The 26812-nt window shown below is 45.8% G+C and overlaps 1 protein-coding gene across 5 annotated transcripts in view; it reads right to left on the minus strand.

Annotated features, from left to right (window-relative positions):
* Positions 1 to 506: 506 nt before the first annotated feature.
* The window catches only part of Tcf20 (transcription factor 20), a 187681-nt gene continuing 161375 nt past the window's right edge, over positions 507 to 26812 (minus strand). For 3 of the 5 annotated variants that reach the window (XM_069999693.1, XM_069999691.1, XM_069999694.1), the window contains exons 3-6: positions 24550 to 24643; positions 8559 to 8608; positions 7505 to 7632; positions 1523 to 1750 (exon numbers count right to left, since the gene is read on the minus strand). In XM_069999693.1, coding sequence (XP_069855794.1) covers positions 7549 to 7632; positions 8559 to 8608; positions 24550 to 24643 — 228 coding nt within the window. In that variant the 3' untranslated portion in view covers positions 1523 to 1750; positions 7505 to 7548. Of the gene's footprint in view, positions 1751 to 7504; positions 7633 to 8558; positions 8609 to 24549; positions 24644 to 26812 lie in introns of all 5 variants that reach the window. The other 2 variants (XM_069999695.1, XM_069999696.1) reach the window with 2 other exon arrangements.

A 26812-nucleotide genomic window follows, 5' to 3' on the forward strand; every position in this document is an offset into this window, starting at 1 on the left:
CATTCTACCTGTGTTAATCCAAGTCAAGACTAGAATGGAAGTCAACCTGCTCAAGAATCATTTCTATGCAGGTCTTGCCGTAGCTGCCTGTACATAGTCCCACGGCTGGCGCAGCACACCCACCCACGCTCCCATCCTGGCAAAGAAATGAGAAATGGACTGCACGGCTTGATGTAGCCATTAGGCTGAAATTAATCTGCCATTTCTGCAACCCAAATTGATGAGCACACAAGAGCTTATTTCCACCTCACATTTCTCTGATATTTGTTCTCCCCAAAAGTCCATTAACATTGCATTATACTTTTATAATCTTTAAAATCATGTCGATTCAAAAATATGTCCTCATATTTGGATAAATCCCAGTGTCTGCATGGGCAGCCGAGATCTGTTGGCCTTCTCTGAGGCTGGGGTGGAGGGGACTAGGGCTGCTGGTTCTCCTTGGGAGCAGCTGAGGAACCCTAATGGCGGCTGATGTGAGAAAAGGAAGAGACACATCCACTTAATAGTAAATAATAGAGGAAACAAGGTTAAAATGAAGTTTATTATTTTTTGATTTTTTTGTTTTTTGTTTTTTTAAATAAAACTGTTTGTGAAACAGCTATTTTATCCCCACGGCAGAGTGACCCCTGAAAGATGCACTAACCCCTTCTTAAGGCCTTAACAAGATTTTTTTGTACTTTTTTCATTTTTTTAAAACTTAGATATTTAAAAATTATACAATTTACAAAACAAAACAAAACAACATAATCACATAGCATGGAGCTGACACTTAACAGCCCCCCTTTCCCATTATAAAAATGAAAGCAAAAAGAAAATAACAGCTAAGTGGGTGTTTTCTGGTCAGCTTAACCCACCCACCTGGTTCGCACACACATTCGTTCCCAGCCCCTGCCTACTCTCGGGCAGGACTGCCTAGGCCTCCTTGGGTCCCCATGAGCCTGGGTGCAGCTGCCTGGAATGTACCAAGGACAGAGGGCCCCAGACGGGGGCTCTCAGGGATCTCACCAGCCACAGTTACCCAGGGCTCAGCCACGACCTTGGGCATCTGCCAATTTTACCCCCCAAAAAGATAAAACTTTAAAAAAGAATAAATAAGTAGTGTTTCTGGCAAAGAAAAAAAATTACTTTTGTGTTTAAACATCATTCCTCCACTCTTGAAACCCCCCTTTCCCTCCCCCCAGAACCTTCCCTTGTGACAAGATGAAGGCCCAGTTGTGGTCTGTCTGCTCTTTTAGTCCTGGGTCTAGTGTTCTCTGACTTGGTGTGAGACAGGCTAAAGATCAAAGCCACACCCCATCCTTTATGAGATGAGAGCTTGTTCAGTTCAATTCACATTTAAATTTCACTGTCATGGGAACAAATTTGGAGTCCTTTAACTAGATAATTTTAAAATAGAATCAAAAGGGATAGCGCACCTTTCATTTAAACAAAGTCTTTCCAGACTAAAAATAGATTTATATATATATATTTTTTATCCCTCCCTTTATCCCCCCCCTTTTCCCATGAGTCCACCCCTCCCCCCTCCCCCCACATTGTCACTATGGAGATTGTGTCCATGGAAATAGCCATTCCAACATCTTGTGTCTTTCTTTCCTGTGGTGTCACCAGTTGAGTGTGATGTGAGAACACAGGAAGGAAGTGCTGGCATGGGCAGGCGCGGTGGGGCGGGGCAGGGTGGGGTGTGGCTGCACGGCAGGACAATTCCATTCCCTTACGAGTGTCCACCACCTTCTCATCTCCACAGTCTCACCTGGAAGACAAGCAGCAGACACTGAGTGTGGGGGCTGGTACCTGGTCCCGCCAGCCACAGTCCCTTTTCAGTGGTGCTGGCAAATGGCCTTTGGCAGGGACTTCATGCTCAGACCCCTTTGTGGGTGTGAGGCTGACTTGCTTTGAACTTGAAGCAAGGTGGAAGACAGAGGTGATCTAAGAAGGTAGGTGTGGAATCAGACTTTGAGGCCTCTCCTGACAGGTCACCTTCTCTGCATAGAAGAAACAAAGGCAGGAGAAAATTCCTTGAACTTCAGGGATGGTGACTCAGCCACTGGTGGCAGTTTTCACAGAGGTGGCCGAAGACAACCCAGCTGTGACTGAACCTAGAGTGTCCAGACAATCTGTGGAAGAACCTTCTCATAACCATATCAAAGCACTCTTCCCAGAGACCTGCCTGACAGGGTGGGCAGGCCACCACTTGATTTTTGCACCGCACAGAGCTGGAGGTGTCATTCTTCCTGGCTCTGCAGGGGTAGATGGACCTTAACATATGGGCCCAAACTTGGGCCCAATGACCCACGCAGAAGACAGGTGTACCAAGGCCATCTCAGAATGCTTCACGACCCATCTCATGTACAAATGTCTCAGTAAACACCAAAGCTTCCAAGAAGTTAGTCCAGAAAAAGCACACTAGAAGGATATTGATGATGGTCTTCCCATCCGGAAGCCAATCAGAACTATGACTTGTGTCCCTATGACACTCCTTTCTTCTTCCTTAAATCCTTTCTGGTGCCCTCTACCAACAAATAAGCCTCAGGAAATGGCAGACTCACTCTCCCACTTCTGCCCCAATAAAGCTTACTAATGTGCAAACTGTTAAGCAGGCTGTGTATGTGCAGGAGCTAAGAATTCACAAGCGCACATATATAATATATTCACCCCTGCCAAAAAGGAGACTTCTGCTTGACAGAAAATACCAATAAGCAGGAAGACACTTTGCAGAGATGACAGTCCAGAGCCAACACCCTGGAGTTAAAAATAAACCCTAGTACTTTAAATTGCAAGGCCCTGAGCGTATGGGCCAGCAACCGAGCCATCCTGTCAATCTCAGCATGAACCCACAACAGCATGGCTTCCCTTGTAAATGTGCTCCAGACTCCTCCTCTCTGCACGGGACTGCTCCCACCATCCCAGGGAGATTCTCCTCTGCCTCAGCCAAAGGACATGGAGAAAGGGTTCTCTGATGCCCTTTCCAGGAACCACAGGCACTTGGGAAATCACAAGGGCAGAGCTAATGGGTGCTTCTAGGAATGAGCAGGGGGAGTGATCTGAGGTCAGATGCCATAGCCCCCTTTTAAAGGTATGCTTGTAGAGGAAGGGCAGGACAGTGCTCAGCTCAGGCTTGGACCACCATCCCATACTACTACTCAGAAGGGTAGCTCCAGACTAGCTCCCAACCTCAAAATGGGGCTGTCTGCTTAGACAGTTGGTTCTAGATAACCTGGCTCCTTTGGCGGCACAGAGCTGTATGGTAACACAGGTATTGGCAACTCTCCACATCTTGTCTTGGGCTCCACAGTCCAGCTTTCCCAACAGAGAGCTTTCCACTGAGTACACTGACCCAAACACATAGTGGGATCCTAATTGTGATGGGACCCGTAATATCTGTAGAGTTGGGCTGGGAAGGTGGCTCAGTGGAAGAGCGCTTGCCTTACATGCATGAGGCCCTGAGTTTGATTCCTTAGCACCACATAAGCAGAAAAAAAAAAGCCGGAAGTGGTACTGTGGCTCAAGTAGTAGAGTGTTAGCCTTGCGCTGAAGAGCTGAGGGACAGTGCCCAGGCCCAGAGTTCAGGCCCCACGACTGGACCCCCCCCCAAAAAATCTGTAGAGTTACTTCTTAAATGCTGTCCCTTTAAGTGAAGCGTGGCTCAAGTAGTAGAGTGTCAGCATTGAGTGAAAAAGCCAAGTGTGTAAGGCTGTGAATTCAAACCCCACTTTACACACACACACACACACACACACACACACACACATACGTACACACATACACATACTGTCCCTGGCTTGGCTGAAATGCCTCACACTAGTTACCTGGGAGGCCAGAGATTGGGAGGATCACAGTTTGAGGCCAGCTGAACAAAAAGTTAGTGAAACATGTCAACAAATAAGTTGACAGGCATGGTAATACAAACCCATAATCCCAAACAGATGAGAAACCACAGGTAGGAGATCTTGGTCCAAAGCCGGTACCAGGAAAAACATAATACTGTACCAGAAAAATAAAGCAGAAAAGGGCTGGGTGTGGGGGCTCAGTGGTACAGTGAGTGCCTGGCAAGCACAAGGCCCTGAGATCAAAGCCCAACAGTTGGGGGTGAGGGGAAGCCGCTGTCCCTTCAGCAGGGAGAATGGGAAAGAAAGCTAGTTCTAGCATTTGGAGCTTTATAGACTATTTCGTCAGGCCCTCTGCTCTGGTCTGGACCATGAGCCTCCAAAGGACCTTGACTTCTCGAGTGTCCAGCAATGCTGCAGGAGGAGAGGACTTTCATTTAGACAGGGACTAGAAAATGGAGGGCGTCTCTGAGGAAGTGACCTTGAAGTTGAGACTCAGAAGGTGAGCTGGAGCCTACTGTGTGAGCTGGGCAGGCAGAGTGCTTCTTGCACAGGGATGTGAACATGCACAAGCCCAGCGGGAGGAAGCCTGGCACCAGAGCAGCCAGTGGTTGGAGCACTTTGTCACTGAGTCCCACTGGTTTTTGAAGGCAAGGCAAAGAATCTGGATTTTATTCCAACTGTGACAAGAACCTTTGAAGCAAGGGATGGTGCTGGGGGGAGATGTGCTTGCTGCTGTGACAAAGGGCTTCAAATGGAGCTGGTAGTCACAGCAGATAGGACACAAACTCGAGTTGGCACCAGCCAGGAGACATGGACAGACTGGAGCTCTCCTCTGGGAGTGCAGCTTCAGGACTCCACTGGAGGAAGACTCCAGAGGGTGTGTCCTGTGGATGGGCTGCATGCTGCCTGGCCACTGGGGCAGGGAGGATGCTGTCCCTCTTCTCCCATGCAGGATGTGTGAGCCTGTGGTGTCCCCTTGAGCCCAGAATGGAGAGTCAGCCTGTGTTCTCCTTTTTTACATGACAAGGACCCCCAGTCCAAGGATCCACTGTCCAGGTCCTTCGTCTACTAGCCACAATGAGGCCAGAGAGTGAACAATTTCACCAAGGCCAGAACACACAACCACAGGCCCATCACACAGCTTCTTCATCCTCGGAAATGGGGAACTAGTATTTTCTGCTCTACAGAAAATACTGCTCTTCAAGGTCCCATCTGTGGCATGTTGATCTCTTCAGCTCTGGCTGAAGGAAACTCACGCCAGGAGTGTATGGCAGTGAGCACGATGTACTCGTGAGGCCTAGCTGCACCCTCACAGGGCTGGCACTACCATTTCTCTCTTATAACACAAACTGAAGCCGGGCACTGGTATCTCACACCTGTCATCCTCTACTCAGGAGGCTGAGATCTGAGGATCATGGTTCAAAGCCTCCGGACAGGAAAGTCCATGAGATTCTTATCTCCAATTAACCACCAGAAAACTGGAAGTGGTGCTGTGGCTCAAAGTGATGAGTGATGGCTTTGAGCAAAAGAGAGCTCAGGGACAGCACCCAGGCCGTGAATTCAAACCCCATACCAAACGAAACAAAGCAACCAAACAAAAACCTCACAAACATCCACCTTGACCACCAACAAAACTGAAAAAGAGACAGTAAGTGGCCTTACCCCTGTCACAGAGCACTTTGCACACCACTGTGTGAGAAAGTGGAGTGCTAGAGACGGGTCACATGTGCATGCCCGCTGTCCCTTCCCTGCCTGTCCTAGTCCCCAGTGATGGTGACTCTGCTCCCAGCAAGGACTTCAAGATGAGTGCTTCTTGAGGACCACTGGGGCATCTACACAATCCTGTGGTGCATGCTGGGTGTGAAGGGCAGTGACTGCCCTTGGTGTAAACTGGACTGAGAAGTTAGGAATAGCTGATGAGAGCACTGCAGAAGGACACGCTCTCCGTGTGATGGAGCTGGGGAAGACAGAGGGGATGTTTACCATTCTTGATAGGCCCAAGAATGATGGCCTAAATCCCCAAGAGACCTGCCCATCGAGCCAAGACACTCTTTCTCAAACACAGGCTCGGCAAAACTAAAACATACTTGGACTTATACCTGGTGGCCCCTACAGAGCTTGACCATGGGGCATGCCAGAGGCACTGATGCACAGAAATACCCTTGTGTTGGAACATGCAGAAGGGTAAAAGCAAGCAGTGCTCCAACAATCACCCACACCACCATCTTGCCCCAGGGGACAGCACCAGTGCAGGAAGCCAGTGCTTCTGGAAATGCACAGGCCATTTGATGCCTTACGTAAAGTCTATAGGTTTTCTCATTTGGTTCCTGTGACCCACAAACATGTAAAATATCTTCCACTTACCTCTACCACACTGCTCCCTCCAAGAGGTAAAGAGAAAAACACTAGCAAAGCACTCAACATCCCTCCCAGGAAGCACCAGACTCATCCCACAGTGGAGCCAAGGGGCCTTCTGTGAAGTCAGCATGTATACAGCCTATGGAATACACACTTTTCACCAAACTCTGACATGAACTCAACTGTTCTCTCAAGTTATTGTTGAATATTCTGGAGAAAGGCAGAAACCTCCCAGTTCTAACCAGCAATGAGGGCATGTCTCACAATACTCAGGGAATGCAGTGAGTGACTGTGGGGACTCAAGATTTCTAATCCACATAGAAGGCCCTCATTTACAGAGAAACACACCTCAGAGAACTCCCCAACATAGCTGTTCCGCTGCCTTCAGTAGCCAACACCACACACTATACCATTTCTCTCTTCTTCTTTACACTCTTAATTTTCTCATCCTACAGTAACTGAGCAGGGCAGCGGGGGAGGGGGGGGAGCAGCAGCAAGCTCAGGACAATGGAGATCATGCTTCCAGAAGCCTGAAACTTGTAATTTTGTTCTCTAAAGGTGCATGCAGGGACAGCCTTGCCATATTCCCACCCAACATGCAACCACAGCACAGCACAACTGCTTGAGATTTAAAGTCTTTCTGAAATTTTTTTCCCCCTTTGAAAAGGAGTGGGGTGTATTTCAAGTAATAAACCTTGAATTTTCTTTTTTCCAAATAACAAAACTAACAATCCTCCTCTCTTAAGTTTTACAGAAATATAGTCAATTAAAAAGAAGAGACCTCTGAGCCGGGGATCAGTGGCTCATGCCTATAATCCTAGCTACTCAGGAGGCTGGGATCTGAGGATGGCAGTTCAAAGCCAGCCTGAGCAGGAGAAGTCCACGTAACTCTTATCTCCAATAAGTCACCAGAAAACTTCCAGTGGCACTGTGGCTCAAGTCGTAGCCTTGGGCCGAAGAGCTGAGGGACAGAGCCCAAGCCCCACCACTGACCAAAAAAAGAGAGACCTCTGACTTGGTCCCTCTCTGGAACAGAGAAAAGGGTGGACTGCTGCCAGAGGATCCCCACCCACAGGATCGTCCTAGCGGCTGTCACGCTGTCATACTGCCTTCAGGAGCAAAGATAGTGAACAGTTTTATAGGCCTCATCACAGCTATTCTGGGGAGCTGGATAACAGAAAGCTATTTTTTCCACCTGATGTCGACAGTTCACAGGATTCGACACTGGTGGTGTGGTGTGGGCAAGCAGGAGGCCAGAGGCCATGACACTTGCTGAGAGCTGGGTGGGAGTGGTGGGAGCCAGGCCAGCCCCAACTCACCTGTGCTTGCTGTCCTCTCCATTCCCACGCGCGCACTGCCCCCCTCACCCCCGCTCCGACTGCTCTGTGCTGAGGCTGCCTTTTGCGTTCTTGTTCTGCAAGGGGGGGAGAGGGCATGGAAGGGGAGGCTGATGCCAGCAAAACCAAGAGATGGACAGAGGGACAGAAGACAGACAGTGTGGGAAAGGTGGGGGAAGAGGTGAGGACGGGAATGGTGCATGGAAAAGGAAAGAAAAAGCAGAGTCAGTACTGAATGACAAACAGGAGACACCCAGACGGGCTTTCTGAGGCAAAATATGACCATACACAAAAGCAAAGAAAATTTTGTCAGATCCTGGTCTAGTTCTGGAAATGATTTGGAAAGAAAAGCATAGGCGTCTTTCAGGAGCTTTTTAAGGACAGACGGTTCTTTCTAGTATTTTCTGGCTCTAACTGGAGAATGAGACTGTGAGTTCCAGTGACCACAAGGTGTCAGTGTGACCTCAGCCAGGCAGGGAGCCACAGCTTGCAGCTTCATCCCAATCCTTGTGGCTCTTTAACCCATCCCTCCCCCCTCCCCCCGCCACCAATGTCAGCTCAGAAACAGAATGTTGGTCTCCTTGTCTTCCTAAAAGAGGTGACCAAGAGACCCGTTCTTGGAGAGACTACCTGCATTGTCAGGGTGTTTCTGCTGCACATACTCTGGGAGAGAAAGAAGATGGCTCTGTTCTCTATTCTGGGAAATTCTGCACAGCTCACCATATTATCAACCTGTGGACTGGGTGTCTACTAAATTAAAGTAGAAATCAGTAGTTCCACTGATCTTGATCTTCTAATTTCTTTTAATGAACTGATAATGCTCTCCAAAATACCATAACCCTCCGGGCTCCTTCATACCACAAGGGTACTTGGCTCCATTCTTTGAGGATCCCTTCAGCACAATGCCTCTCCATGCTCTCAGTGCCAGGAGTGTAGGTGGGACAGGCCTGGGTAAGGTCCTCCAAGCCTGGCCTTTAGGTTTCTCAGGAGGAGGCAGCCCCACTGGAAGCAAAGGCTACTGGGGCCCGTGACTCACCTTGTGCTTGGGGCACCTCACCGAGAAGTTCTCTTCATGCAGCAAACAATCTGTAAGACAGAAGGAAACAGTTATATGGAACCTGGGCACACTGGCACAGCTGGGTCAAAGTGTGACAATGCTGTGACTTCAAACAGGAACACATAAGCAACACTCCAAATAAACCATGATAACTTTACTTGACAGAATGACTTAAAAGCTCACCAGGTTCTGTCTCAAAAATAATCAGCAAAAAAACAGGGTTAGAGGCATAGCTCCAATGGTAGAACACCAATCTAGCACGTCTAGCCAAGGAAATGTGAGGTTCTGAGTTCGAGCCCCAGCACTACCAAAAGCATTTCTTAAAAATTAACAAAAGTGGGGCTGGGAAGGTGGCTCAGTGGTAGAGTGCTTGCCTCGTATGCATGAAGCCCTGGGTTCGATTCCTTAGCACCACATAAGCAAGTGGTAGAGTGCTAGCCTTGAGTTGAAGAGGTGAGGAACAGTGCCCAGGCCCAGAGTTCAGGCCCCACAACTGACAAAAAACAAACAAACAAACAAAACCACAAAAATTATTGAGCTGGGTGCTGGTGGCTCATGCCTGAAATCCTAGCTACTGCAATCTAAGGTCTGTGGTTCAAAGCCAGCCTAGGCAGGGAAGTCCATGAGACTTTCATCTCCAATTAACTACCAAAAGGATGAAGTAAAGTTAAAGTTGTGGCTCAAGTGCTAGAACACTGCCTTGAGCACAAAAGCTCAAGGACATCATCCAGGCCTTGAGTTCAAACCCTAGGATGGACATATATACAGAAAATTATTGGGATTCTTTCTTAAAAACAAAATAAAACCAAGTGCTGGTGACACACACCTGTAATCCTACCTACCTATTCAGGAGGCTGAGATCTAAAGATCTCAGTTCATAGCCAGCCTGGGTAGAAAAGTTTGTGAGACCCTTATCTCCAACCAACCACCAACAAAGCCTGAAGTGGACCAATGGCTCACTTAAGTGGTCAAACACTAGCCTTGATAAAAAAAAAAAAAACAAACAACAACATAAAAACCCTCAAGTGCCCAGGCCTGAAAAAAACAAAGACAAAACCAAAAAGGATGCTTGGTGGCTTTATAGCTCAAGTTGTAGGGCACTTTCTTAGCAAGTGTGAGAATCTGGGTTTAATACCCAGTCACACACACACACACACACACACACACACACACACACACACACACACACACACACACACACACACACACACACACACACACACACACACACACACACACACACACACACACACACACACACACACACCCCTAAAATTTTAAAATAATATAGGAATATACTTATGATACAAAACTGCTAGAAGGACTAGATGCTCAAAACTATAGGGTATATGTCCTAATTTCATTAAAATGTTTTACATGTGTTAAAAAAAAGTAGGACAGCTACCAAAATGTAATAGGGAGAGTTATCTTTGGGTAAGATTATCCAATTTTTGTTTTTCTTTTAAATTTTCCTTATTTTCTTCTACATTTCCATGATGACATATTTAATAATCAAAGACAAAGTTCAAATAGTTACTATAACCATCCTCAAATCTCAACTAACCCCACCCACAAGCTCAAGGCATTTGAAACATTTGAAATCTGTACAGAAAACCAACTGTTCAAGATAGAAAGGTGATCAGGCCTGAGTGCTCTGCTGTCATCTGTATCCCACAAGGCCTAGAGACACACCTAACATAAATCTCATGTTCCTCACTAAATGCTTCAGAGGAGGGCCAAATCCCATGAGGGTGCTTTTTATTCTCGAAGGAAAAACGATTCATTCCAATTTTTAACTTGGTGACAGCACCCTTAACGACAGCAAGGACACATCTGCTGCCAGGTGAGTCAAGCGCCGTGGCACAAGGATAGTGCATGGAGCACAGTAAGAAAATCTAATTAATGAGTTCACTCTGTACACTACAGTTCCACAGACCCACATCCAGGTTACTGGTGCAGGACGTGGTGGCAGAATGTTAATAAATATTGATCACACATTCTCAGAGTGCCCAGGCACCATGGCAGGAAAGCAGTCATGATACTTACCCTTATTAAATTTATGCTTTAGCCAGTTTAAACTGAGATCCTGAGTAGCGGCCTATGAACCCAAGTTGAACAGTAATAAAGATATAGTGAAACTTTCACTTAGTATCTGGAAAATCAAAAAGATGCTTTCATAATTTTGTGGAGATATTTTTGGTACTACTAAGGTTTGAACTCAGGGCCTCAAGTGTGTCAGGCTGGCACTCTCCTGACTCATGCCTCCAGCCCCTTTTTTACATTGGTTATTTTTTATTTTGATTTTGCCAGTCGGGCTTGAACTCAGGGCCAGAACACTGTCCTTGAGCTTCTTTTGCTCAAGGCTAGCACTCTACCACTTGAGCCATAGCGCCACTTCCAGCTTTTTCTGTATATGTGGTACTGAGGAATTGAACCCAGGGCTTCATGCATGCTAGGCAAGCACTCTACCACTGAGCCACCTTCCCAGCCCCAACACTGGTTATTTTTGAGAAAGGTCTCAGCTTTTGCCTACGCTCACTGGGCTGTGATCTTCATTTGTGCTTCCCCATGTCCCTGGAGATGAAATGCACCCCACACAGCCACTGTGCTTTCTCAGTAGCTGGAACACTAAGCAGGTGCCACCACATTCATCGCTGGTTAAGGTGGAGTCTTGCAAACTTCCTTTTGCCTGGTCTGGCCTCGATCCCTCAATCTGTACTTCCCAAGTAGCTAGGATTATAGGCTTGAGCCAATGCAACTGGCTTTAGATCTTGGGTTGTTTTTTTAAACCAATTATTTTTTAGGTAGGCTTCTTACTTCCTGTCTAGATATGGGCCTTAACTGATTTGTCTATTTGAGGGTTTCCATCATAGGTGGGATGACGGTGCATGCCACCATGCCTCACTATTGGTTGAGAAAGGGTCTTGTGTATGTCTGGGCTGGCCCTGAACTGCAATTCTTCCACTTTCAGCTTTCCAAGTAGTTAGTTTGGGGTCTAGCTAACATACTTTCATAATTCGGCCCACTCATCTGCCTTTGGAGTTTGAACTATCTTGGCAGAGGGGTAGGTAGGGCAGTAGCTTTCTCAGCTCCCAGGGCCAAGAAGTCAGCCAATGGTCACTAACTGCCAGGACCCTCCTTTAGCAAGCAACAAGCAAGCATATCGGTAAATGCAATGTGTTAATTCAAAACCCTCAAGTATATAGCATGACTGAGACTCCTGCTGTGCCAATCTGCCAGAGAGTTTAAGAACAGCAGGAGTCATACAACTAGAGCTTGGGGAAGCACTCTCTCCTTACCTGGGCTTGGGCAATTCCATGCCCCTAGTCTCTTGCCTGGGCCATGGCACCTGTAGAGCTTGGCCAATCTGATGTCACAGTTTACAGAAGAGAAAATGAGGGCCATGATCAGAACAAAGAGCACCCTCATAAAGGCATAGGTGGTTTACTTGCCTCAGTGACCAGCTATGACAAGCTATTAGTAAAATAATGTCTAAAGTTAGAAAACACTTTCCTTCTGAGTTAAAAGCAGAAGAGAAAACAGTGTAGGTACATATTAAGAACAACATGGAGCTAGTGTTAGGATTTCTGGAAATGATCTGTCTGTCTGTCTGTCTATCTGTCTGTCTATCTAAATAATTTGGGTGCTGGTGGCTCATGCCTGTAATACTTGTTACTCAAGAGGCTGAGATCTGAGGATCTTGGTTCAAAGACAGGCTGACCATGAAAGTTCGTGAGACTCTTATTTAACCACCAAAAAAAGCCAAAAGTGGTAGAGTGCTAGTCTTGAGTGAAAAATCTCAGGGACAGCACCCAGGCCCTGAGGACTGGCACACATACCCACATACATATACAAGCCGATTAGAGACAGTGTCCACCTCTCCCCTTGCAGGAACACTTTATAGGTAAATCATCTTTTCTGTTTTCATGTGGATGATGGGTCATTAGAAACTTCAATTCTCATTCCTGGCATGAGCTAGAAATGTAGCTAGAGCTCTGAACCTGGCAAGGTAGAGGAGCCTCTCCTTTGTTATCTCAAACCAGGCACAGTAAGTGCAGTGACATCCTTTCTGAGAACTGGGTCAGGTGCCTGACCACTGCTGCGGTCAAGCAGCCAGACTTTGCTTGCTCTAAGGCCCGGGCGCTACCCTACACTTCACAGAGGAGCTGGTGAGCATTTCCACAGGAGTCAAAAGCACACAGCTTGTCAGATCATTGCACTCACAAGGTGGCCACACAACTTTCACTGTGAAGCTCAAAGGTGGAGGGGTGGAGACTCATGACTGCTGAGCATCTTCCCTAAGATGCTCATAAAGCTGCAGATACTCACACCTCAGGTGGAGGATGGTGATCTCAAAAATGAGACAAGAAAAACAAGGGGAGAGGGGTTTCATGTCTGTTGGATGTGCTGGGCACCCAATGCTGTGTTCAGCTCAGCTGCATCTTCCTCAGTGCGCTGACATTCTCACACTGGGTAAGGGGTGGGGGATGGGGCAGGGCGGGGGAGTGGAGTGTTGCAGGACTGAGACACCGCCTTGCTGAAGGAAGGCTCAAGCTCCTGGAGCACATGGAGGGCATAACAGGCACTAGGATTGGTCTGTGAAGCAGACAGCAGTCCCCTCAGGGAGAGGCCAGACCCTTGTTCCGTAATAAACCACTCAGGGCTCTGACCCCACTACTTCAAGATCAAAGTCTGCAGCAGAAAGAGCAGCTTTAGCATGTTGCTATAAAGGTGGCTGCAGAGTGAAATTCCAAGCTGTGTTTCTTCATGAGTTAAAAAAAAAAATCCCCTCCAGGCAAGATTCTTTATGCACAGTGGAATTATTCATGAGCTACTATAGCCCCTTTCCCCGTTCTGTCTTAATTATTGTAGCTCACTGCATTAAATACATTAAAACATTACACTCTCTCTCTCTCTCTCTCTCTCTCTCTCTCTCTCTCTCTCAGTACGGTGGCTTAAGCCTATAATCCTAGCTACTTGGGAGGGGGAGATCAGGGATCACAGTTCAAGGCCAGCCTGGACAGAAAAGCTTTGTACAATTGTTGAACATGGTAGCACACACCTTTTATCACAAGCTACAAAATGACTTATCCAAGACACAGAGAAAAATACAAACATGAAAACTAAAGCCTGGTTCAGTCATAAAATAAGACCCTATCTTGAAAATAACCAATACAAAAAGGAACTGGCATAGTGGGTCTGGTATAGTGATAGAGCACCTGTTCAGCAAGTGCAAGGCCCCGAGTTCAAACCCTAGTATTTCCAAACAACCACAACCAGAACTCATGCTCTTATTACTGCATTCTCCACTTGGAGCCATATCTTGTGTCTATGATACAACAAGCCGCATGCAACAGCGATGGTGATGTCAGAAATGCAGGACATCATTCTGGCATCAGACACCCTCAAAAGACAAAGCCTGTTTCCATGGAAACATCCTAGCAATAATAGTTTTCTCTGACACATCAACACACTGGGTTTGGGTGACTAAAAACAAGGTAGAAATACAAATGTTAGCCAGGTGCCGGTGGTTCACACCTGTAATCCTAGCTACTCAGGAGACTGAGATCTGAGGATCTCGGTTCAAAGCCAGCCCAGGCAGGAAAGTCCATGAGACACTTATATCCAATAGACCACTCAGAAAACCAGAAGTGGTGCTGCAGCTCAACTAGTAGAGCACTAGGCTTGAGCTGAAGGGCTGAGGGACAGTGCCCAAGCCCAGAGTTCAAGCCCAGAGTTCAATCCCCACGACTGACAAAAAACAAAACAATACAAAAGTTACAGGGCTGGGAAGGTGGCTCAGTGGTAGAGTGCTTGGCCTTGCATGCCTGAGGCCCTGGGTTCAATTCCTCAGCACCACATAAGCAAAAAGAAAAAAAGCTGGAAGTGGCGCTGTGGCTCAAGTGGTAGAGCACTAGCCTTGAGCTGAAAGGCTGAGGGACAGCACCCAGGCTCAAGAGTTCAGGCCCCACGATCGGACCCCCCTCCCCCCAAAAAAGTTACACCGTTCCTTACTCTACCGAACAGAAGATTGCTTAAACCCAAGGATTATCATGATTATGGCTAGAAAGTCAGTCAAATATTTTTCCTAGATGTAAGATGTAAGAATTTTTGAGAAGCAAGCTTCTGGGTCCTGGCAACTTGGGTTATTAAAAAGATTGATATGGGTCAGGTGTTGGTGATCACATCTGTAAGCCTAGTTATTCAAGAGGCTGAGATCTGAAGATCACAGTTTGAAGCCAGTTCCAGCAAGAAAGTCAGTGAGACTCCAGCAAAAAGCTGGAGAAGAGCTGTGGCTCAAGTAATAGAACACTAGCCTTGTGCAAAAAAACCCTCAAAGCCAACACCCAGGCTGAGTGTACAAGCCCCAGGACTGGCACCTGGGCATGTGCAAATGAGTGTGCACATATGCGTGGGTAAGCACCCACACTCACTCTCATGCAAATAAGTGAATAAATGAATAAACAAACACTGTTCTGCTCATGATGTGGCCTTCTTGTGATGCTTCATCAGAGCATGTTTAGAATTTCTAGCAGAAGACTGAAGCTACTTGTAACCAAAGAACAGCCCTCCTCTCTTCTTCAACTGAATACACAGCTTTGGGAAAGACATACATGGGGCAGTGAGGGATAAAGAAAAAACAGTCTATTTAGTTCTATCAGCACAATCAACCCTGGCCATCATTGGTGACAGATGTCAGGGCCAGATCGCCTTCATGTCTGAAGCTGCTTCTATGGTTCCAACTCTGCACTCAGAAGGGCAGAGTGCACATCTGGGGCCAACAGCCTTGTCTCAACCTAGCTCAAACCTCCCTCTCACCACCATCTTCCATTAAGGGATATTGCCAGGTTAACAGGGTAGGCAAACATGACTGGCTTCTGGCTGGAATAGAGAGATGATCTGGCAAGCTTTCATTAGAGGAGAGATGTCCCCACCACCTTGGTCCTTTCTTAAGAACTGCAACCATACTACCTGGTTTGATCAGGGTAGACTCTAAGTCTGTGTTATCCAGTTACAAGTCACACAAAGACACTTTAAGTTAAAAAAAAAAATCCAGGCCAGGAGTGGTGGCTTATACTTCTAACCCTAGCTATGTGGGAGGCCTCCACAGAGATTGGAGGATTGTGATGTGAGGCTAGCCCAAGGGGACAGGGAGTTAACAAGATCCTATTTCAAAGAACAAGCCACAGTGTGCTGTAAACATGCCTGATTCCCAACTAAGCAGGCAGAAGGATTAAAGTCTGAGGCTAACCCAGGCAAAAACCACAAGGTTCTATGAAAAATAACTGAAAGAGGGCTAGAGGCGGGGCTCAAGTCAGAGTGCACCTGCCAATCAAGTACAGGCTCTAAGTTCAAACCTCAGAACTGTCAAGAAAAGTTTTTTTTTTTCCCTTGGTCCCATTAGTCCTGTGAATGCCCCAGTGGTCATCTCGCTCTGGCTGCTGTACAAGCACACAAATGTAGAGCATTCCCACCTCCATGGCAAGTTCTCATCCCTTGAGAATCTATCCCAGGAGGCAGCTGGGCATGGGAAGCAGATGGTCACATTCACAGTGGGCCCTTGCTGCTGATAGGGGTATGCTCAGGTAGGACGAGGTTAGACCTGAGTGCGCATCCTAATGTTTCTCAATAGAGCCCCAATGTGGAAACCATTGCTTACCTAGCCACTGACTTGGAGAGCTAATTATGACAATACTGCCCATTCAAAATAATCACCCCAAACAACACTTAAGACTCTTCATTTTAAAAACAGGAAGCTTCAAGTGAAGGAAGCCAAACACCTGGTGTAACTAGGGGCTACACAATGAAAAGAAAAAGCAAGCATTAGCTACTAAGAGAAGACTTAATTTCCATATTACAGAACATGCCAGACCGTGACCCAGGGTGAATGAGCTCAGACAATTAGGAAATCCTTGGGGCAAGAGGAGGAGGATGGAAGGGACAGTCTAAAGCCCAAGGACTCCAAGGTATCAAGGCTGGCTGGCCAACAGTGCCCCGACCATCCCACTGTCCTTTGGCACATTCACATACAACCACTTTCTTACTTTTTTAGTGAGTCCTGGGGCTTGAACTCTGGGCCTGGAAGCTGTCCTTGAACTTTTTCTTTGCTCAAAGCTAGCACTCTACCACTTGAGCCACGGATCCATTCCTGGCTTTTCTGGTGTGCATTGGAGACAAGAGTCTTATTGGACTGGGCTTTCTTCAAACCTTGATCTTCCTATCTCAGCCTCCTGAATAACTAGGATTACAGGCATGAGCCACTGGCTTTCCCAAGATTTTGATGTTCTGAGTCAGACCTGAGACTGTCTTTTCCTTCACAGACTTTCTTCTTTCAGCACCTCAAATACTGCAACTATGTCTACCGTAACAGATGAAATGTAGTGCCCCTTGTGATACTACAATAAGAATTATCTATCTTGGGCTTTAAGTCCCAGTTCCTGGCACAGAGCTCCTAAAACACTTGTAATTTCTTGAAATACAGGTGGGTGCTAGGAAAATGTAAACATCTGGCCTTTCCCCAGGTTCCTCACAGAGTTCCTAAGCCCTCATACCTTCCAGGTAACAGGAGCATCATCTGTCACCTGGTGAGAGTCACGTAATGAGGTGATTCAGTGGCTTTGGAAGGGGCTGTTCACCAGAAGAACTGAGCCATGATTAGGATCTTAGAACTTTCAGACCTGCCCATTTTCTGCAGAAGGGGGAGTCGTTCACCAACTGCACATGCGTGATAAATCCCCTATGAAAGTTTCTGAGCTGTGAGAGCATTGGGAGGGCTTTCAGGCTGGTGGACATGTGGAGGTCCTTGGATGGTGTACATCTGGGAGGACTTGGAAGCTCCCGGGCCCCCTTCTACTTACCTGTAATAGCTCTCCTATTCAAGTGTCTATCATAATAAATGAAAGTAAAATGTTTCCTGGAGTTCTATAAACAGCTCTGGCACATTAATGAAATCTGAGGAGGGGTCCTGAGAACCTTGATTTATATGTGGTTATTCAAAGGCACAAGTCACCAGCTGGAGATTGAGACTGGTGTATGAAGTGGGGGTAGTGAACCCATAGTTCAGATGAGCTGAGTTAAACTGTAGGCTACCCAGTTGGCACGCACTGGAGAATTGCTTGGTGTGCAGAGAAAAGCAGCATGGAGTAAGTAGTAGGAGCACTAGAGACTGGCTGTTACTATTTTACACACAACCCTTCAGGACAAACACTTCACAACACTCTACAAACTGGGACTCCCTCTACTGTTTCAAGAATACCTATGATAGCTGGGCACTGGTGGCTCATGCCTGAAATCCTAGCTACTCAGGGGGCTGAAATCTGAGGATCACGGTTCAAAACCAGCCTGGGCAGAACGCAGAAACTGGAAGTGGTGTTGTGGCTCAATGAGGTAGAGCACTAGCCATGAGCAAAAAAAGCTCAGGGAAAGCACCCAGGCCTTGAGTTCAAGCCCCATGACTAAACACCCCCCCCCCACCGCAAAAAAAAAGAATACCCATGGATAGCCAACTTCTTATATGTAGGGTTAGGAAAAAGAAAAGAATACCAGCTCTTGCCAGGTACCAGTGACTTACATCTGTAATCTTAGCTACTCAGAGGCTGAAATCTGTTTTGTTTTGTTTTTTTGGGTCTGGTCGTGGGGCCTGAACTCTGGGCTTGGGTGCTGTCCCTCAGCTCTTCAGCTCAAGGCTAGCGCTCTACCACTTGAGCCACAGCGCCACTTCCGGCTTTTTTCTTTTTGCTTATGTGGTGCTGAGGAATCGAACCCAGGGCCTCATGCATTGCAAGGCAAGCGCTCTACCACTGAGCCACCTTCCCAGCCCCCTCAGAGGCTGAAATCTGAATATCGAGGTTCTAAGCCGACCAGGGCAGGAAAGTTTGTGTTATCTCCAATCAACCACCAAAAAATTCAAAGTGGCACTGTGGCTTAAAGTGGCAGTGCTAGTTCTGAGCAAAAATAGCTCAGGGGACAGTGCCCAGGCTCTGAGTTCCAGCCCTACAACAGATCAAAAAAAAAGAAAAAAGAAAAAAAAAAACAGAAAATCGATTGCTGGCTCTTATTTGACAAGGAGGGATTACTAAACTAGAATGACAGTCAACATACTGGGGAGAAGATTTTTTTTTTTTTGTCGGTCGTGGGTCTTGAACTCTGGGCCTGGGCGCTGTCCCTCAGCTCTTCAGCTCAAGGCGAGAGCTCTACCACTTGAGCTACAGCGCCACTTCCGGTTTTCTGGTGGTTTTTATTGGAGATAGGAGTCTCACGGTCTTTCCTGCCCGGGCTGGCTTTGAACCGTGATCCTCAGATCTCAGCCTCCTGAGTAGCTAGGATTACAGGTGTGAGCCACCAGCGCCCGGCTAGGGGAGAAGATCTTTACCAGCAATATATCCGACAAAGGTCCAATATCCAAAATATACAAGGAGCCCAAGAAATTAACCCCTTTGAAAGCTAATAAACCAATTACTAAATGGGCAAAGGAACCAAGGAAAGAATTCTCAGAAGAGTCAAGACTGGCAAAGAAATATATGAAGAAATGTTCATCATCCCTAGCCGTAAAGGAAATACAAATCAAAACATCTCTGAGATTCTATCTAACTCTAGCCAGTTAGATTGGCCAACATCATGAATTCAAACAAGCGTTGGTGGGGAAGTGGGGAAAAAGGAATCCTATTCCACTGTTGTTAGGAATGTAAACTAGCACAACTACACTGGATAGCAGTCTGGAAGTTCCTCAAAAAAAAACTAAACATAGATCTTCCCTATGAGGGGGCTGGGAAGGTGGCTCAGTGGTAAAGCGCTTGCCTTGCATGCCTGAGGCCCTGGGTTCAATTCCTCAGCACCACATAAACAAAAAGAAAAAAAGCCGGAAGTGGCGCTGTGGCTCAAGTGGTAGAGTGCTAGCCTTGAGCTGAAGAGCTGAGGGACAGCGCCCAGGCCCAGAATTCAGGCCCCACGACCGGACCCAAAAAAAAAAAAAAAAAAAAAAAAAAGAGAGTAATTGACTACCATGTCAAAGACTTGAGTTCAAATCCTAGTATTTCCAGGAAAAAAAAAAAAAAAAGAAGAGATCTTCCCTATGACTCAGCCATACCACTGTGATCACCACAAGCCAGGATATCATAGAGACACTTGCACACCCATGTTGATTGCTGCACTATTGATAACAGCACAGTTGTGGAAACAGTCCAGATGCCCCACAATAGATGAGTGGATCCAAAACATTAGTACCTATATACAATAGAATTTTACACGGCTATCAGAAAGAATGTATGACATCTGCAGGGAAATGTATGGACCAAAAAAAAAAAATCATGTTAAGTGAAGTAAACTAGGTTCAGAGACAATGGTGCATGTTTTCTTTCATATGCGGAAGCTAGATCTAAAATTCACTGGGACATGGTAAATTATACAGGATCCTAGGCATTTACACACAGTGAGACCAAAGGAGGAACAGTAAGGCACAATGCGTATGTGCATCTGATCATACAAAATAATATTTACCAAAATGAATTCCACGAAATGGAAAGTTTTTTTTTTCTTTTTTGCTATTTTTACTTTTTGTTCATTTATATTTTGGGGGGAAGGTAAGGGAAGGCATAGAAATGGAGGGACAAAGGGTAAATAAATGCAACAGTATTACTCACTAGACACTATGTTGGAAATGAACTTGTGGGTAGGGATAGGAGAGAAAAACTGGGAAAGAGCAAGGAAAGAGATGACATTGTCCAAAAAGAAATGTATATTCTCTCTCTCTCTCTCTCTCTCTCTATATATATATATATATTTTTTTTTTTTGGGGGGGGGTCTGGTCGTGGGGCCTGAACTCTGGGCCTGGGCGCTGTCCCCTCAGCTCTTCAGCTCAAGGCTAGCGCGCTACCACTTGAGCCACAGCGCCACTTCCGGCTTTTTAAAATTTTTGCTTATGTGGTGCTGAGGAATCAAACCCAGGGCCTCAGGCATGCAAGGCAAGCACTCTACCACTGAGCCACCTTCCCAGCCCCTCTATTCAATATTTACTGGAGCAATTTTTACAGGGCAGTTTGGCAAAACAGAAACAAAAACAAAAACAACCCCCTCCCAATCCAAATGTAGTGCTACACATTTTAAGCCATCCTGGGCTACATAGGGAGACCCTGTCTCAAAAAAAAAAAAAAAAAAAAAAAAAAATTGGGCCAGCACTGGTGGCTCACACCTGTAATCCTAGCTACTCAGCAGGCTGAGATCTGAGAATCACAGTTCAAAGCCAGCCCAGGCAGGAGGGCCTGTCTTCAATTAGCCACCAGAAAACCAAAAGTGGTGCTGTGGCTCAAAGTGGTAGAGCACTAGCCTTGAGCAAAAGAGCTCAAGGACAGCTCTCAGGCCCCAAGTTCAAGCCCCATGACTGATACAAAAAAAAAAAAAAAGGAGTTGGGAGTGATGGTACATGCTTATAATCCCAGCAATTGAGAGGAAGGCAGAGTTAGAGGAATAGCTGAGCATTAAGGCAAACTAGGCTATATAGCAAAACTCGGTCCAAGAGAAGGGGGTAGAAAAGGCTTCATCAGTGAGGAAGAAGCCAAACTACCTCTATTCATGGATGTCACAATGTTTCAGATATAGGAATTCACTACAAATGATTAGAACTAATCAGTAAGTTGAGCAAAAAGATACAAAGATTAACAAACAAATCCAGATGCTGGCCATAGTGGTATATATTTATAATTACAGCTATGAGTAGGTAGAGCAAGAAGGATCACAGTTCAAGGCCAGCCCAGGCAAGAGGATGAGACCCTATCTGAAAAACAAAACAAAACACTAAAAAAGCAAAAGAAGTGGTTGTTTGACTAAAGTGGTAAAGTGCTTGCCTGGCAAGTATAAGGCTCTGAGTTCAATCTTCCATACAGGGATGGTGGCTGGTGGTAGGGAGTTAACTTATTGTATTTCTGTATGCTCATAAACTGTGTAAAAACTCCTGATTCTGAGCTGGGCACTGGTGGCTCATGCCTGTAATCCTAGCTACTCAGGAGGCTGAGATCTGAGCATCACGCTTCACAGCCAGCCTGGGCAGAAGTCTATGAGACTCTTATCTCCAATAAACCACTCGAAAACCGGAAATGGTGCTGTGGCTCAAGTGGTAGAGCGCTCATCTTGAGCTGAAGAGCATAGGGACAGCGCCCAAGCCCAGAGTTCAAGCCCCAGGACCGAAAAAAAAAACCAAAAAACATAAAACAAAAAACCAGCAACAACAACAAAAGAACTTACTACAAAGCTGCAGGTACCAAGACAGTAGATTACCCAAGAGGGTCAGAAACAGCTCCATTATTTTCAACTAAGGTGCCAAGACCATTCAATGAGAGAGCAGGACAATGATATACACATGTGGATTCCTACTTTACAAAACAAGCAAATATTAATTAAAAATAGATCAAAGACCTCAAATCACAGTTGTAACTTTAAAATCTTAGGGAAAGCATAGCTATATCTGTGTGTGAGTGTGTGTGTGTCTGTGTGTGTGTGTGTGCGCATACATGCGTGCATGCACCAATCTGAGGCTTGAACTCAGGGCATGGGAGCTGAGTTTCTTCTTTTTTTTTTTTTTTGGGATCCGGTCCTGGGGCCTGAACTCTGGGACTGGGCGCTGCCTCTCAGCTCTTCAGCTCAAGGGTAGCACTCTACCACTTGAGCCACAGCACCACTTGCAGCTTTTTTCCTTTTTGCTTATGTGGTGCTGAGGAATGGAACCCAGGGCCTCATGCATGCAAGGCAAGCGCTCTACCACTGAGCCACCTTCCCAGCTCTGAGAGCTGAGTTTCTTGTGTCCAAAGTTAACACTCTACCACTTGAGCCACAGTTCCACTTCTTGCTTTTTTGGGGGGGTGGTTTATTGCTTTCCTGCCTGGGCTGGCTTTGAGCGTGGATCCTTAGATCTTGACTGGATTAGGCAATGGTTTCTTTAGTTGTCATAAAAGCACTGATAACCAAAGCAAGAAAATAGGTAAACTGGATTTCTGCAAAAGTAAACTTTTCTATGCTTTGGAGAACACCAACAAAATAGTGAAGGGAGATGGTTATGGTTGTATTCCTGTAATCTGTGCCAAGGAAGCAGAAATCAGGAGGTATATAGTAGTTTAAGGCCAGCCTGGGCAAAAAAGTAAGACCCCCTACCTCAATCAATAAGCCAGGTGTTATGGCATATACTTGTGATCACATTTTGAAACCAGCCCTGGGCAAATGTGAAACCTTATCCAATAAATAACTAAAGCAAAGAGGGATGGTTTGACCCTGGTGGCTCACGCCTGTAATCCTAGCTAGTCAGGAGGCTGAGATCTGAGGATCAGGGTTCAAAAGCCAGCCCAGGCAGGAAAATCCATGAGACTTTTTTTTTAAATTGTGAAAATATTGTACAGAGGAGTTACAATTACATGGGCAAGATAATGAGTACATTTCTTAACAAGCATTGTTGCCTCCTCCTTTGTTTCCCCTTCCTATCTCCCTCCCACCCCCATGAGACTTTTATCTTCAATTAACTACCAGAAAACTGGAAGTGGTACTGTGGCTCAAGTGGTAGCGCTTACCTTGAACTGAAGAGCTCAGGGTCAGCGCCCAGGACCAGAGTTCAAGCCCCACGACTAACAAAAAAAGGACTGGTTCAAAATCCCAGTATTACACATAGACATACATTCAAAAGAAAACTCACACAATGGAAGAAATTATTTCAAATAAGAGGCTTGAATCCAGAAAAAAATTAAAACAACAATATAATGATTAAATAACCCAATGGGCAAAGAATTTGACTAGACACTTTTCCAAAGAAGGTATAGACCAGGTAGTAAGCACATAAAAAGAGGCTCAACATCATCAGTGATCAGGGAGATACAATTCAAAACTGCAAGCTGTCATTTCACAATCACTGGGATGTTGGTAACAATACAATGGTGATGACAACAGATAAGGTTAGCAAAGATGCTGAAAAACTGGAACCATAATACATTGCACTGGTGGGATTATAAAGCAGCATTTCTATTCTAGAAATTGGTCTGGCAAAGCCTCAAAATGTTATATGACATTACCATCCAACTCAACAATTCCTCTCCTGGCTATATATCCAAGAGACATGAAAACATATGCCCATGCAAAGACTTGTATGTAAATGTACCATAGCAGCATTTTCATAATAATGGAAAAAGTAGAAACAACCCAAACATCTATCAACTGATAAATGGATTAATAAAACATAGTTTATCCTTCATAATAGTGATGAATTCAAATGATATATTAAAATACAATATGAACAAACTTTAGTAACAGTTCGCTAAGAAAAAGAATCCGTCTTAAAAGGCAACATATGATTCTATTTATGTAACATGTTCAACATATTCAAAAAATCCACAGAGATGCAATATGGATTGGTGGTTGACAATATGGATTGGTGGTTGTCAGGGACAGAGGCAAGGGAATGAAGGTGAATGATGGTACTGGGAATTTCTCTCTCTCTCTCTCTCCTCCCACCCCCACAGTTGTGGGGCTTGAACTCAGGGCCTGGGAGTTATCCCTGAGCCTCTTTGTGCTCAAGGCTAGTGCTCCACCACTTGAACCACAGTTCCACTTTTCGTTTTTGAGTGGGTTAATTGGAGATAAGAGTTTCATGGGGACTTTTCTTTGAACTGTTGATCCTCAGACCTCAGCCTCCTGAGTAGCTAGGATTATAGGCGTGAGCCACTGTTGCCTGGGTTGGGAATTTTCTTTAGTAAGGTGATGAAAAGTATTCTATAATCTGTTGGGGTGATGTACTGTGGACTTAAATGGGCAAATCACATATGAAATTAGATGAATAAAGCTGTCATTTAAAAAATTACCCCATTTTACTCCTTTGTATTATCTTCTGTGAATTCTTTGAGAATTTATAATAGGAAAGGGTCAGGAGGTATATATGGAAGGGACTGACCAATTTGCACACCCCTTTGATGCTCTTGGATGGGTATAAAGACCAGCTTACCTGCATCAATGGCACACGGGTAATGGTATCGGAAGGAGCAGCCTTTGTTGTAGCAGCCCAGGGTGGCACCGGCCTCCTGGCAGTGGGAGCATTTCTGAAAGGAAGAAGCCAGGCATGTCAGTCAGTATCCCAGATTCGCCCCTCCATCAGGCCTTCCCTTCATCCATTGTGGTTGAAGGAGTCTGTGGTGGCAGGATAGGCTGGTCCATCTCTCGCTGCCATTCACTGACCCTACCAGGGAAGGAGCCAGAAACATGCTTAAGGCCAGGCCTCATGAATGATCTAAAATAAAATGGAAGAACATGCTGGGCCAAGGCAAGTGACCTTCTAGTACACAGTGGCAACACCAGGGAGTGACACCCAGCCCTGCCTCTCGTGTCTCTGGTGTCCACCCACGCTGCCACTCATTTCTTCCCTGCTATTATATGCTTCCTGCAGATCTGTCCTGTTTTATTTTTGCTGTGGAAATCTGGAGTAGGAGGAGAAGGTTAAGGGAGTAGATATATACAAACCTTTTAGAATTAAAAGTGGAATTTGGCTTCTAGCTCTTACATTTATAAGATTTTTATTTTTGATCTACTTACTCAAATGCCCAATACAAGTATATTTTTTCCTTTCTCAGAAAGTATGGGCTTCTGTATGCAAATATTATTTTTATACATGAATTCTATTTTAAATGTACTAGGAAACCTGCCACAAATTTCTGCTAAGTGAGACATTATCCCGTAATGGCGGTACTCCTCCTTATATGGTCAGGTTTTCTCAATGTGGGGCACATCTCCGTTGTCCCTGTGATGTGGCTGCTGCAAGTACTCATCCTGTCAGCATAGAAAACATGCTCCACCAGCAACAATCGTGGTCATAAAACTCAACCACATGTGGCCCTACTAAGGAGAGATATACCTTCTTTATTCTTCTGGGAAATAAGTGATTAGCTAACCAACCACTTGCTCCTGATTCTACAAAAAAAAAAATCAATGTGTTCCCAAAATGGTTACACCTGAGGAAGCTCAAGTTTCTAGAATGCCAACAATAGTGCAGCTCACATACCTTCCCTGTCAAGACAGCAGCAGCAATGGACACACAGTTTACTCATACACCTGGCAGGTATTTTTAACATCCCTATTGTACAGGTGATATAGCTTAGGTGATATGGATAAGGAACCAGAGGGGAGTTCCTAGTTCCAGGACAGAGCTGTAGTATTTGACATGTTGTAAAGTCCTGAATCACAGAGACAAATAGCATAGAACAGGGCAGTAAGCCAAGTCATTTGAGAGCTTTGTCCTCTTTTCAGAAGACTAAGATCCTTTAGGGTGTCAATCAGTTAATGTTTACCATGCACACTGATATCCTTGCTGGGAAAGCAAAAATCTCTAGGCCTGGAATAAACAAGGACAGTTTAAAAATCACTTCCAATAGCTCTGAACTATCCACTTCTGTCTGTGCCACAGAGCACCTAAGAACAGAAGGCCTTATCCTCAACACAACAGCATAGAGTGTGGTCAGTTTGTCAGTGGCATCCATTTTTGAAGGTCCCAACAGCCAGCTATTCTAAGGTTTGAGCTTTGGCTCTCCCTAACCTTGGTGTGAATCTAAGTTCATGGTACCAACATAGGAATGGGAGCATCAAGTATTCTTGGCAGGAAGGTCTGAGGCAAAGGGGTCTTATGCAAAAATTTTGTCCCCCAACCTTGTTTTTTGGTAGGTCATGGGTCTTGAACTCAGGGCTTGGGCGCTGTTCCTGAGCTCTTCAGCTCAAGGCTAGTGCTCTACCACTTGAGCCACAGCACCACTTCCGGTTTTCTGGTGGTTAATTGGAAATAAGAGTTTCATGGACTTTTCTGCCTGGGCTGGCTTTGAACCGCAATCCTCAGATCTCAGCCTCCTCCTGCATAGCTAGGATTACAGGCGTGAGTTACCTGCACCTGACTAGTTTTTGTCCCCTTAAAAAGGGATAAGAAGCCGGGTACTGGTGGCTTACACCTGTAATCCTAGCTATTCAGGAGGCTGAGATCTGAGGATCGCGGTTCAAAGCCAGCCCGTGAGACTCCTATCTCCAATAAACCACCGAGCTGAGGGACAGTGCCCAAGCTCAGAGTTCAAGCCCCCAACCAACCCCCCCCCCAAAAAAAAGGGGATAAGAGAGAGAAGGCCATCTTCCTCATCCTGTGAGTACAAGGTCTGTAGTAGCCATCTTATAAGGAGGAGACAGCCCTGAAAACAAATCAATCTGTTGGGAACAGAGAGATGATAAGAGGGAGA

This window comes from Dipodomys merriami, unplaced genomic scaffold (genome assembly GCF_024711535.1).
Source record: "Dipodomys merriami isolate MVZ:Mamm:240054 unplaced genomic scaffold, mDipMer1.0.p SCAF_55, whole genome shotgun sequence".
NCBI classification, from domain to species: Eukaryota; Metazoa; Chordata; class Mammalia; order Rodentia; family Heteromyidae; genus Dipodomys; species Dipodomys merriami.